This window comes from Equus caballus, chromosome 5 (assembly GCF_041296265.1).
Source record: "Equus caballus isolate H_3958 breed thoroughbred chromosome 5, TB-T2T, whole genome shotgun sequence".
NCBI lineage: Eukaryota > Metazoa > Chordata > Mammalia > Perissodactyla > Equidae > Equus > Equus caballus.
This window is the reverse complement of record NC_091688.1, coordinates 36700271-36713352: the sequence shown is the minus strand read 5'-3', so window position 1 is coordinate 36713352 and position 13082 is coordinate 36700271. Positions and strand designations below refer to the sequence as shown.

Genomic DNA, 13082 nt, shown 5'->3' with positions numbered 1-13082 from the left:
CTTATAACGTGTGATGAATAAAAATGGAGGAACTGAGACAGCAACTTACAAAAAGTTTTATTGGAGTCAGAGAAACAAATGCTAGGATAAAATGCTTACAAATAGTCAGGTTTGTAAGTCATTGACTTAGGTCCTAACACAGCTAGCTTGTTGCCAGTATCCAAGCACTATTCCATGCCCACTTGAGATGAGCTCAGTCTACCCAACTTCACAGACACCTTCTTTGGGCTCCTAATTTCCTAGCAGATTCCTGACTCCAGGTGAAGAGCATCATCTTAACACTCGGCATCCAGGAGCTCCTTTATAGACTACCTGGCAACTTCATTGTCAAGACCACAAGAGCTAGATCTCCACTCCGCCATGAGCCATGGAGTTTCCATCTTGCACTGATTTGAAGTCCATAGCCACCTGAATCAGCAAATGTCCTTAGTCTACTGGTAATACCCCATCCCCTGAGCACAGAGGGGAAATGGTCCCTCCAGCAGCTCTGCAAGTATGCTCATCTAACAGAACTAACGATCAACTGCCACAATTTCCTTACACACATTAGGTAATAAAATGTTCCTTTAGAAGGAGAGAGACTCTTTCCTTGTGAGGACATGAACAGGACAGCTCAGCAGGAAATAGAACAGTTAAAAGAGAAGGGAAAGACCCTACAACTGAAACAATAGACCAAAAAGCAAACAAATTTGTTTCTAAATCATATCCTGGTTCAGTTAATGTTTACCATTTATAACTTTGCCTTCTGTTGCTGGAACAAAGGCTTTGCCCCTAAAAGCACAATATAAGAGCCAAACAGTGAGCATCTTGACATTGCTATGCCTGCTGCTATCCCTCCCACTACTCCTGAAGACGGAAGAAGAGAGCCATGGAGAAGCTCCTTCTGACTATCCTGCTCCTCACCATTCTCTCAGAGGGTGCAACACAATCAGGTAGTTACTGAGCCTTCTTGGGAAAAAGTTTTCTCCAAATCCCAGGGAAACTGGAGGACAGCACCTTTTGTTGTCATTCTTGCTGCTGTTGTTTTGGGGAAGATGTGAATGAAAGACGGTATGTAAGTTATCTATTGCTCTGTGAAACATAACCTCAAAACTTAGCCACTGAAAACAACAAACATTTGTTATCCCATTCTTTCTGTGAGTCAGGAATCAGGGAGGAGCTTAGCTAGATGATGCTGATTCAAGTTCTCTCACAAGGTTAAGTCAATCAACCAGGTCTGTTATCTCATCTGAAGGCTTGACAAGGGGAGGAACTGCTTCCAAGCTCCCACACATGACTACTGTCAGGATTCTTTACAGACTGTTGAATTGAGGGCCCAAGTTCCTCAATGACTATTGGCCAGAGGCTTCCCTTAGTTCCTTTCCACATGGGCCTTTCTATAGAGCAGCCCACAACATGGAAGCTAGCTTCTCCAATAGTGAGTGGTCCAAGGTAGAGACAGAAAGTGCCAGCACAAAAGTCATAGTCTTTTCATATCTAATCTTAGAAATCACATGCCTCAGTTCTGCTGTATTCTATTCATTAGCAATGAGTTAGCCTACAATCAAGGAGAAAAGAATTATTTTTGGACATATTTTTAAAACCACCACAGATGCTGATGAGTAAGGATATGCCCGGCCTAAAGAAGCTCCAGGGCTAGAGAAAGAAGAGCTGGCTTTGCTTACTACATGGGAACACCGTTATTTCCCACCTGAGAGAATAAGAAGGGATGTGCAGCTTTTATTAGAAGAAGAGGTCATTGCAAAGTTTGGGGTGTTCACTCTCTGATCTTTCTCAATCCTTTAGTCTGGGTCACATGAGAGGAAGTATGAAATCTTCAACGAATCTTGGACTTTAACTCAGAGAACCAGTTTCTCCCAAACTGATTGAATTACCTTTGTGAAGCTGCTGAACTCTGATCTTCAGTTTCTTCATCTATAAAATGGGGACAAAAGTGGCATCAATCTTGCAAACACTTGTGATGAAGATTGAGTGAGATCAATTAAAGGCAAAATGTAATTTGTGATGCATAAATGTTACAAAAAGTTAGTTTTTACTAGGAGTAAAAAAGCTTTCATGTTCTGCCACACTTTGTTTTTTTCCTTTCTACTACTTCCGCTAACCGCAACCTCATCTTCTCAAGTTTGAGACACACACTTCTCCATCATATCACTATCAGCAATAAGCTATTCAAAACACCACTCTCTGGCTAACCATGCTATTTTGCTCGAGGTTTGTATACCAACAAAGTCACAAATCACACACATGGAGATAATTTGATCACAAGGTATAAATTCTTGGTTTACTTTCCCATCCTCCTAATTCCTGTTGTACTGAATGAAGTTCTGTCGTTCTCTCTTTCTCTCTCTCTCTCTTTCTCTCTTTCAATATTTAAGTCTGTAATACCTTCCTAGCTCCTTCTCCCTATCTCTGTTCCTATTCTTTGTCCAGGATGATCATTTCCTAGAGAAACCTTGTATATAAGGAAGAAGGAACTCATGCTGTTTCTCCATTTCCTTCTATAAAGCAAAACTAACTCAATTCAGGACTTCATAGTGCTTCTAGGCTGTGTCTCCCTTGATTCAGTTAGTCATTATTCTCTAATTTATTTCCAGACCATACTATTTGTTAAATTTGCTTTCCTAAGCAAGAAAAAAAAAAAAGTTGATTTTATAACGATTAAGTCCTCCTCTCTCATGGGTCTTTAGAGGAAATAAGTCAATGATAAGTAATTCCATGATCCTGATGTTGCAGCCATGGGGAAACAAGCAGCGGGAAATGGATCCTAAGCAGGCACATAAAAGATGCAAAAAGGGAGTGGAGAGGAAGGTGAGGACATATAAAGTGCCATATGATTTGCATACTACTCTATCCCTTAGACTTGGCATTATGAGTGTTGGTCTAGCATAGCCAAACCATGGTTTAAGGAGAGCCATTATAATTATACCTAACCCCAGCCACAAGTGTCCCATGGGAGACATATCAGAATATGATCAGTGGTGGGAGAATATGAGGTGCTACATACTTTGTCCATTTCACTCAATGAGTCAGCTGTGTTTCATTTTCTATGACTGGTGTTTGCTGTTCTATATGGATGAAATCTGCAAAGAAGATGGGAGTGGGGGCTGATATAGAATATCTTTAATTTCTCTTTCTAACATGACAGCTGTACCAAAACCTGCTTTGAACACTAGCATTTTGTTTATACGGTCACTGAGATAACGCACTTACAGGCAGCTTGTAAACTCCAGAGTGCTATATACTTTATCAGGAGGCAGCCTATAGTCCATAGTGAGAGGGAATTAAACAAGAGAATCAACAGCATTTTTGTCACATTGTCTTTTCTCCACAGACTTGAGAGGGAAGGTGTTTATTTTTCCTGAAGAATCAGCCACAGCCTATGTATCCCTGATCCCCAGGGTGAAGAAGCCACTGAAGAGCTTCACACTGTGCCTGAAAGCCTTCACAGACCTCACCCGCCCCTACAGCCTCTTCTCCTACAGCACCAAGGTCAAGGACAATGAGCTGCTTCTCTTTGTCAACAAAATAGGACAGTACACACTGTACATTGGGAATACTGGGGTCACTTTCAAGGCCCCCCCATCTCCTTATGCCCCAATCCATGTCTGTGCCAGCTGGGAGTCTGCCTCTGGGATTGCTGAACTCTGGGTGGATGGGAAGCCCATGGGAAGGAAGGGTGTGAGAAAGGGGTACTCTGTGGGGGCAGAGGCAAAGATCATCCTAGGACAAGAGCAGGATTCCTTTGGGGGACGTTTTGATGCAAAACAATCCTTTGTTGGGGAGATATGGGATGTGTCCTTGTGGGATCATGTGCTTTCCCTGAAGGAGATGTGTGCCTCATGTTACAGCGGCAACCTCCTGAATTGGCAGTCCCTGATTTATGGAAGTAATGGCTATGTGGTGACAAAGCCCAAGATATGGCCTTAAGCCTAACTCTCTTCAGATACGATTTGTATTTAGTGATAAGCACTCACTCATTCTCTCTGAAATTAAATGCATTGATTCAAATTTTTCTTGCTCTGTTAAGATGGTATAAGCTACATTTTTAAAAAAGACAAAGGATAGGTAGGCCTTTAATATACATTCTTTATTGTTGCAAACATTACTTTGGGTGAATTGCACGGTAATTTTCTGCAGCATCAAACTATAGGAACTCAGGGGAACACTATGCTTTTAGTATGGGTGTCAATTTTATAGTCCCGTACAGCTGTGGGAGGTCCTATGGGGGTTCTGTGTGCAAAAATTAAGCAATTTATAAAAATGACATAACTGCTGGGAGAGGCTCTCAGCAAAGGGCTACTATAGTGAGCAGGACCCCCAAAGAGAGAATCTCAAATGGGGCTGTCTCAGAAGGAGGGTTGTGAGTGTTTCCCTTAAATGTAGCCCAGATGGATTCGGAGGTGTTCTCAGCGAACCCAAATAAAGGAAAAGATAAACTGCCCTCTTGACACTCACTCTTGGGTTGTCTCTTGGAAGTAGCTGCTCCCAGGAGGGAAGGCTTTAGTTCTTTCAGGTAATGCTCCATAAATACGAAGATTTATCGTCTTGGCCCTTCTACCCTTAGGGATCCCCAAATCCTTTGTTTGACATGCATTTTCAATGCATCTTCAGTGGGGACATTTGGACTGTCCTTAAGCATGAAAAGGATGGCGCATGTGAGATACAGATGATGATGACGATTATTCTTCTTATTAATATTATTATTATTTTTTAGCATCAGCCCTTTATGGACAGGAGGACATTTGGCAAATTTTGCCCCTTTTTAGTCCAGGCCAAATAATCCCAAAGTCTTAAACCTTTCTCACAAATCAATGCAATTTTCCCATTTAGAAGGCGGTGACAACGGGAATTGGAAGACTCCCAGAGTCTTGTTTAGACAAGTGTTTAAACTTAGAGTTTAAACTAGGCACCCAACTGTTCACAGAAAATGAGTTCATAATGTAGAAATGAAGAGGGTAAAGGAAAGACATGGATATCAGCTCAGGCTCCACAGAGAGAAGAATAAAAATTATGGGCTAATTTCCAGATCTGAGGCAGCTAGAGTTAGTTGTGAGATGAGATTAATAAATTTTAATTTCAAAAAAGATCTTCAGATGTCCCTACATATGTGAATACAAGCTAGTATATGCATTACCCCATAGACAGCACATATAACTGCAGTGAAACACAGTTGCTGGATGTGACAAGTTACTTACTAACATGTGAATATACGAGATTCACCAAGGAAACAGCTGTAATGTAAGCTTCAACAAAATTGAAAAAAAATTTCATGGGTCTCCAAGGCAAGTGAGGATGTTTAAAGCTGACAATACTTCTTCTGGAATGTCAGGATCTGTTACACCTGTCACTGCCCAAAGGAGAAAGTGATGATAAGTGGGAAAGGTGGTTTCGACTGTATTTCTGACACATCCTGTACACCAACCGTGCTCTCTTTGAAGTTTTAGAGCTCAATGTCTACCTGACATTTAGGTTGATCTTTCAACCCAACACTTCAAATAGGCATTTGCAGCCCACTTTTCTGCCATCAACACACTGATAACAATCAACTACCCTCTTGCTTACTATTTCCTACCAGTTTTTCACCTTGTGAGCAGCATCTAATCATTCCCCTAGTGGTAACCTACGAGATTAGTAGAAGGTATCGGAGAATGATGGTAAAAACAAAATTCAAGTCAGGGAAACTCTTGATTCATTAATGCAGGCTTACCACCAAATTCTGCAACTCTTTCTGGGTAGGGGATAAAGGATAAGATCAAATTTTTTTTAGATTACAAAAATATCCAGAGCATGATAGGGTATATGTCAAATTACCAAAGATTCTAGGCAAGAGGTTTTTTGCCAATAGCACGGTGAAGGGCATCCTTGACCTCCTTGTTCCTCAAAGTGTACACCACAGGATTAAGGAGAGGAGTGAAAACAGTGTAGGTCACCGAAATCAGCTGGTCCTGATCTCTCATGTTCTCTGACTTGGGCTTGAGGTAGGCAATGGAGGCACAGCCATAGTGGACAATGACTACAGTAAGGTGGGAGGCACAAGTTGCAAAAGCCTTCTTCCGGCCTTCAGCAGAAGCAATCTTGAGGATGGTGGAGATGATAAGGATGTAGGAGATGAAGACCAAACCCTTGGGCACCACAATAACAAGTGAGCTGATGATAAAATTCATTATGTCATGCAGAGTGGTGTCAGCACAGGACAGTTTCATAACTGGGCGGATGTCACAGAAATAATGGGCCACCTCTCTGTCACAAAAAGGCAGCCCGAACACAGAGGAAATCTGAATTATGGCCACAAGTAGCCCAATGCTGCAGGCTCCCCACACCAGCTGGGTACATACTCTTCTGTTCATGATGACCGTGTACCTCAAGGGATTGCAGATGGCTACATAGCGGTCATATCCCATTGCTGTGAGCAGAAAGCAATTGTTGATGGCCAAAGTGATAAAAAGGAACATCTGGGTGGCACAGCCAGCCAAAGAGATGGGTTGGCTCAGACCTATAAGGCTGGAGAGCATCCGTGGTACAATGACCAATGTGTACACGGTCTCTGAAGTGGAAAGCATACTAAGAAAGAAGTACATGGGTGTGTGAAGGTGACGATCAATGCCAATAATTGTCACAATGATGACATTGCTAGCCAGGGTTAAAAGGTAAAGGGTAAGAAATACCACAAAGAGTGTGAGCTTGTGTTCATGAAAGCTGAAGAAACCCTGGAAAATAAACTCAGTCACCACTGTGTGGTTCTCTCTCTTCATTGATAAATTCCAGGTCTAAAAGATGAAGACTTAGGCCAACCAGTCAGAATAACTCTGTCCAATGCTTTGAGCAGGAGAACTCAAGGAAAAGGAGATAATAAGGATCTGCTCCTGGATGGATGCCAGGTTGATGGGGACTACTGATCACCTATAGGTAAAAGATAGAAAAACACAATCAGGAAACAATTTCTTGTACGGAGAATTATGCATAAAGGTACAAAGGAACAAGCAGGTATGGGATAAGATAGAAGGAAAGACACTGGGGGCAAGTTTGGAAAAGATTTCCCAGGTGAGTTAGAACATAGGTGTTAGGCGGAAACTGAAGTTAAAGAAATAGAAAATGCATAGTTAAGTTTGAAAAGAATTTTCTCATAGATTACAGTTTCATAGTTTTCTTTACCTAAAATAAATTTGCCAACCTCTTCCACTTTGTTTAAGCCACAATTTTGATCATCTTCTTAAAAATCTTCCCTTCTAAATTGCCAGGCAAGTCAATGCTCTCTGCTCCAACAAGATGTCAGTGTTTGCTTTCTCCCTGTTCCATTTATCTGCATTGTTCATAAACCCTTTTCACAAATCATTCAATAGCTTCAAGCCTGACTGCTCCCCTCCATTGTTTTTTCAACAAGCCATATTCCTCTTTCTTCAATACTTAACTCCAGTCTCCTCTTGCTCGGAAAATCTTCTCCTCAGGACTAGATACAATCTAGCAATCCAAGCTCTCCATAGTGTACTTCAATTGCTAACTGTTTCTCTGTAACTAGTTCTCATGGACGTATGTATTTCTGTGTGTTTTCTAGCTTGTGTTTAGATGTGAATTTTTACAAGCAGTCTGACTCACTACCAGACTCTGAATTCTTTTTCAAATTTCTTCAGAATTATAAACCGGATATCTTCCACTTTCTGTGGAATCTGTGTCATTGAGAAAAGCAACACTGTACATCATTTTCTGTTTCCTTGGATTCTGGATCTTTAGCCAAAAATATCTTTTGTACCCTAAAAAAGTGAAAAAATGTTCTTCTACAGAAATCATTTTCTGCTTAGACCTGACAATCAATCCTGGGCAAGGGGTTAATCGTATACATTTCATTATTCAAGTCTTTCCAATTGGAAGCAAGCTGTAAAAACTCATGTGCTTGGTAGCCTTAAATCCTTTAAATATAACTGAATCACAGGACCTTAGAGTTAGGGGGTAACTTTAAAAGCACAACATTCCTCACAAATAGTCCCCCAAATTCTGCTTCAGTGCTTCCAATCATTGTGAATTCATTATCTTACAAGTTAGCATCCCCTCTTTTGTTTGAAGATACTAAGTTTACTTAAAAAAATAAAACTAATCTTTTTATATTATAAAAATGCTTAAGGGAAAAATAGCCATCCATCCAGAATAGTATAAATGGAAAAGTTAGTTTTCTCATTCTCTATTTTGCATTCTCTGGTCCAGAGGTAAACATGATTCATGGTTTTTTTTAAATTTGTTTATTTCTGTCTAGAAATTTTCTATGTACAATTATGCATACTTCCATATCACTTCAATTTTACACAAATAGAATTAGACTGCACATACCAGTTTACAGCTAGCTTGTTTCCTTTAGTGCCATATCTTGAATACTTTCCATAACAGCACTGTAGATCTAGCTCACTCTTTTCGTTTCCAGTGGTTCATTCTATACCATTATATATATCCACACAGATACACTATCATCAATTCTATTTTTGAATGGCTTTAATTCTTAGAAAAATTTACTTCTGTTGACTCAATATCTGTCTCCCTGTAACTTGCCATCTTCCATGTTATCCCATCTTCTATTTCCTTTTCAACCTGATAGTACTTAAAATAGTTGAAGATCGTTATCACATCTCTGCTAAATTTCATGTCCTTGAATCCATTACCACAGCAATATAAGCATAAAGAAATATAATATTAATGGACATGAGAATCAATACAAGCAAACAAATACTGAAGACCATAGAGGGAAAATAATAAGATTTTGGAAAATACACATGGCATTTCATTTTCATTTACTTCTGCCAACAGCCACTCACTGCTTCTGACCTTGATAATAGGAAGGAGAAGGAGTCACTTTCCAGATAGTGATCTTTAAAAGATTTCTTCGAAGGGGCTGAGTCTATTCAGAGGAAGCAGATGAAAACATCTTGCATTCAAGAGGTAATTACAAAGGAAGCTAAAACCCGCAAAGCAAGTAAAATTCAACTCTCTCTAGTATTAGAGAGAACCTCAAATTATTGCAATATTCCTTGAGGCTGGGGGCATTGGTTCCTTTGGCTTGGGAAGTGGCCCAGGAAAAAGTACAGTCTCTTAAATTCCAGATTTCAGGAGCTTTGGATACTTATTTTTCCCAAGAGGAGTAAATCTCTCTGTTCCAAGTCTCCTGGAAGCCTCCCTTTGAAAATCTCTCCAGGGTACTAAGAAGTAGTAAAGAGAAAACCTTAGATCTTGTCTCAAGGGCTCCATTAGGAATTTGGGTAGCAGATGAGGGAGATGCTTTCATTTGTTTACTTACTGTTGGGGATTGTTGGGTTTCAGTAACTAATACTGCATTGAGTTTTCAGCAAGTAAATCATGTGAATACTGAATACATTTACAAAGAGAAAACCCTAAATTTTAGTTTCTCAGGATTAGAGAGAAACCAGCTTCATGAAACTTGTTCAAATAAGATCAGGGCAAGCAGAAATTTATAGCAGCCAGGACTTCTCCTGTCCAGCTTCAGCCTATAGCCAACATCCTTAGGTCTCACTGGACGTACATCTCAGTCTAACTCTCTCATTTAGGGAGATCCATCTCCCATGCTTGAAAATGTCAGAAGATGCTGTCAGATCCATTCCTCGTGTTCCTTTTGGTTCATTCTCTGATCTTGCTGGAGAGAGAATGAAATAGCAAATCTCTACTCCAGTAAGTTTAGTTTCTCACTCAGCATAGTCTGCTCTATCAGGATGGTCTCTGTACCAATGGGAAATGTTTGAGGAGCCATTTCAGTTCTACCATACAAAAGGGGATTACCATAAAGATCTTCAACACAGAATAAGAATTTTCTTCCTAAAATAATCATATTGTCCCTCTGATTAAAAGAGTAATACATGTTCATTATAGATAGAAAGCACAGAAAAGGAAAAATAAAACATAAATTACTTATAATCTTCAACTTAGAAATATCAACACTATTAACATTTTGGTGACTTGTTTTCTATTTTCTTCCCATGCATTCATATGTGTATATCTGTTTACATACACGTACACTTATGTTTTTGGCAAAGATGGGATGGTGATGATTTTTGTAGTCTTTTCACCTCTTTAATAATATGAGATCATGCTATACAAACTTCTTTATACCAGTTTGTTTTTTCTCTTAGCAATGTATTGTGAACTTTTCTCATATCAATAAACATTCTTCTACTTGTCATTTTTAAATAGCTGCCTTGACTTCTCTCGTAGAAATGCTCTACCTTACAGTATGGTTTGTTTGAATTTTCATTTGGTTGCATCCGGTTGTTAAGTCTCTAAAGTGTCTTTTAGTCTAGACCAAAATTTCTCAACAGTGGCACTGTTAATGTTTTGGGGCTGATAATTCTTTGTTGTTTATATGGAGGTGGGGAAAGGGTTGAGAAGAAGAGATCGTCCACTGTGTTAGAAAAGGTTTAGCAGGATCCTCGCCTGTACACACTAGATGCCAGAAACATCCTCTCCCCCGACCCACTATACTGGAGAAAACCAAAAATGTCTCTAAATATTGCCAAATACCCCTTAGGGGGAAAATCACCCTCCTTTAAGCGTCACTGGTCTAGAGAATTTCACTATCCCCTCCCCCCCATTTTTTTCATTTTGTTGACATGTTTAAAAACCAGGCCAAATTCTCAAATTCTGGATAGCTGTTTATTCATTGTATCATTTAATTTATTCTTTTAGATCCTGTATTTCCTACGGATTGGAAGTTGGTTCTAAAAGCTTAATTAGATTCAAGTATTAAATTACATTAACTATATTAAGCTACACATACTATAAACTATATTAAACTATTAAAAATTTTGCATTACATCAAGTGGGGTTGTCAGATTTAACAAATAAAAATACAAGATACCCAATTAAATTTAAATTTTAAGTAAACAACAAACATTTTTTAGGATAAGTGTGTCCCAAATATTGCATGGGACACACTTAAACTGAACATTATTCATTGTTTATCTGAAATTCAAATGTCATTAAGCATCCTGTATTTTATTTGGCCACCCTAATCAGGAGGCACATATTGTTTAGCTATCCCACTCTAAGCAATGCTAAATTGATCAATATTTCAGGTAGCAATAGCCTGATGCTATATTCAAATTGGTCCCATCAATCTTTTATTATTTCCCCTTTGATGACTTTTGTCTAAATCAATTTTTTTGTTAAAGGCTGTAAACAGTGCTTTTCTAGTCATGTCATTTCTTCTACATTTATTCCAAGGAATTTTCCTTTGTATAGAAGAAGTTTCTTTCATCAAGTAGGAAAAGAGGGCAAGGCAGTACTGAGTAGAACTGGAATTCAAACCTAGGTTGTATAATTGTGAGTCTAGTGTGCATTCTATTACATCCAGCCAAAAAAACTATTCACTTTTGACTTGTTGATGATACATGACTATACATAGTCATAATCTAGTAAGCCTATGTCTTATAATTAACAAGGATGTAAGATGATAGGAATATAGATAGCATAGGGGTAGAAGTGGTGCCTGCAAATTGAAGCAAATTCATAAGTGATTCTCTAAGCAGGAAGAATAAAACTCTAGAAATAACGGGTAAATTATGGCATCCAGAAGAGAAAAGAGTGATGCACAATTAAAGGATCTGTAGCTTTTTTCCATTCTCCTTTTATTCTGGCCAGAAATTCTGAGTAGTGTATTTCAAAATAATCCATGCAGCCAAGTACACAGTCATGAATGTGTCATAGAGAATCAAATTGCTTGTGACTTCTGAAAAGATTAGACTTTTTGTCCCCAAAGAGACTGTCAAAGGTAGGTCAAAGGAGACTCCCTCATCTTTAGTCATGTGACCAGGGTGAAGGGTATCTACAGATCAGAATTAGGCAACACAAGGAATTTCATCTTCCTTTTCATTTATTGACTTGATTATACTGTATTTATAGTTAATTAAATGTATAGTTAAATATCCTTTGGTTAGAATACTAGAAAGAGGATTAGAAAGCCATATCTTTCTAACATTTTACATATCTCAATAGGCCTGTCAGGCATAAAGAAAGTATTCTATGACACTAAGTACCATAAGATTTAATTGAAAAGTGTGTTTTTTAGTGCCAGTTTTCTTAGTACAGATGCAAAGAAAAGATTTGTGATTTCCAAAAAAGATGAACAATTGGAGATAAAGAGTCATCTAGCATGTCTCTAGTGCTCTTCAAGAGAAAATTTATTATTTTTTTTTTTAGAAAATTGTCTCTAAGGAAGAGAAGGATGCTTTTCTAAGGAAGCATCATGATAGAAATAATCAATGAGTTAACTGCTCATTTATATCTGTAAAAACAAATTATTGAAGATCTATACATGCCCTGCACTGTGCTAAGTACCAGGTACAGAGCAATGGATCAAACACATACCATATGTGATGAGGAGCCAGACAAGAAAAAATGCAATTTTCTTACCCTTTGACAGGGTAAGAATGGAAAAATATGAGAACAACATATAACCTTCTGTCATTCATTTTTAATATACTAAATTACTTATATCCACTGGGAAGCAAAAATCACATAGAGATGACCTGTGTGGTATATTTACCATTAAAAATGAATGAATTAGCATTTCGAGTTATCTTGTGAGTTTGAATAATGTCTCAGAGACTGGTGAGTCTAGCAAGTTTACCATTTAGATTTGGGGCTCACATGGCTGAGACACAGACCCTGGGTGATTAGCACTACACCAAGATTCTGCTAATTATCAAATTCATTGGGTTGTTCTTGGTTCTTCACCTACTTGATAACTCTGATACATTCAACAGTGTTAATCACTCTCTGTCTTGAACCTCTCCTCAGTCTTGATTTTGTGATACCACTATGTGGTGTTTCTATTAGAGAGAAGCTTACCAGTCACGGTTATTTAACATACAGTATGAATCTGTCAGTCTATCCTGCACAGGGGATGGTGACTGTCATTTAATCTGGCGATTCAGTGAACTTGAGGTTCTTAAAGGAGCTCGTACTGCACCGTTATCATTTCAGTATGTGATTAACCTAAACATCTAAGTTAACCATCCACTCACTCTTTATCACATCAATCTGATTTAATTATCTCCTTTGTTAGTACAAAAACTACTTGTATGTTTTTG

The 13082-nt window shown here is 38.6% G+C and overlaps 2 protein-coding genes across 2 annotated transcripts; one reads left to right on the top strand and one right to left on the bottom strand.

Moving 5' to 3' along the window:
- The first annotated feature begins 825 nt into the window (after nucleotides 1-825).
- Nucleotides 826-3984, top strand: MPTX1 (mucosal pentraxin 1). Its single transcript, XM_001503906.3, has 2 exons — nucleotides 826-932; nucleotides 3332-3984. Exons 1-2 carry the CDS (start codon nucleotides 869-871, stop codon nucleotides 3925-3927), a joined length of 660 nt encoding a protein of 219 aa, XP_001503956.1. The 5' UTR covers nucleotides 826-868; the 3' UTR covers nucleotides 3928-3984.
- A 1835-nt stretch (nucleotides 3985-5819) lies between these two features.
- Nucleotides 5820-6752, bottom strand: OR10J2 (olfactory receptor family 10 subfamily J member 2). Its single transcript, NM_001391000.1, has one exon. It carries the CDS (start codon nucleotides 6750-6752, stop codon nucleotides 5820-5822), a length of 933 nt encoding a protein of 310 aa, NP_001377929.1.
- Between the last annotated feature and the right edge of the window lie 6330 nt (nucleotides 6753-13082).

Coding starts and splice junctions, on each gene's coding strand:
- MPTX1 (XM_001503906.3), top strand. CDS start 869: ATGGAGAAGCTCCTTCTGACTATCCTGCTCCTCACCATTCTCTCAGAG. Junction 933..3,331: donor AGAGGGTGCAACACAATCAG/GTAGTTACTGAG, acceptor TTTTCTCCACAG/ACTTGAGAGGGAAGGTGTTT.
- OR10J2 (NM_001391000.1), bottom strand. CDS start 6,752: ATGAAGAGAGAGAACCACACAGTGGTGACTGAGTTTATTTTCCAGGGT.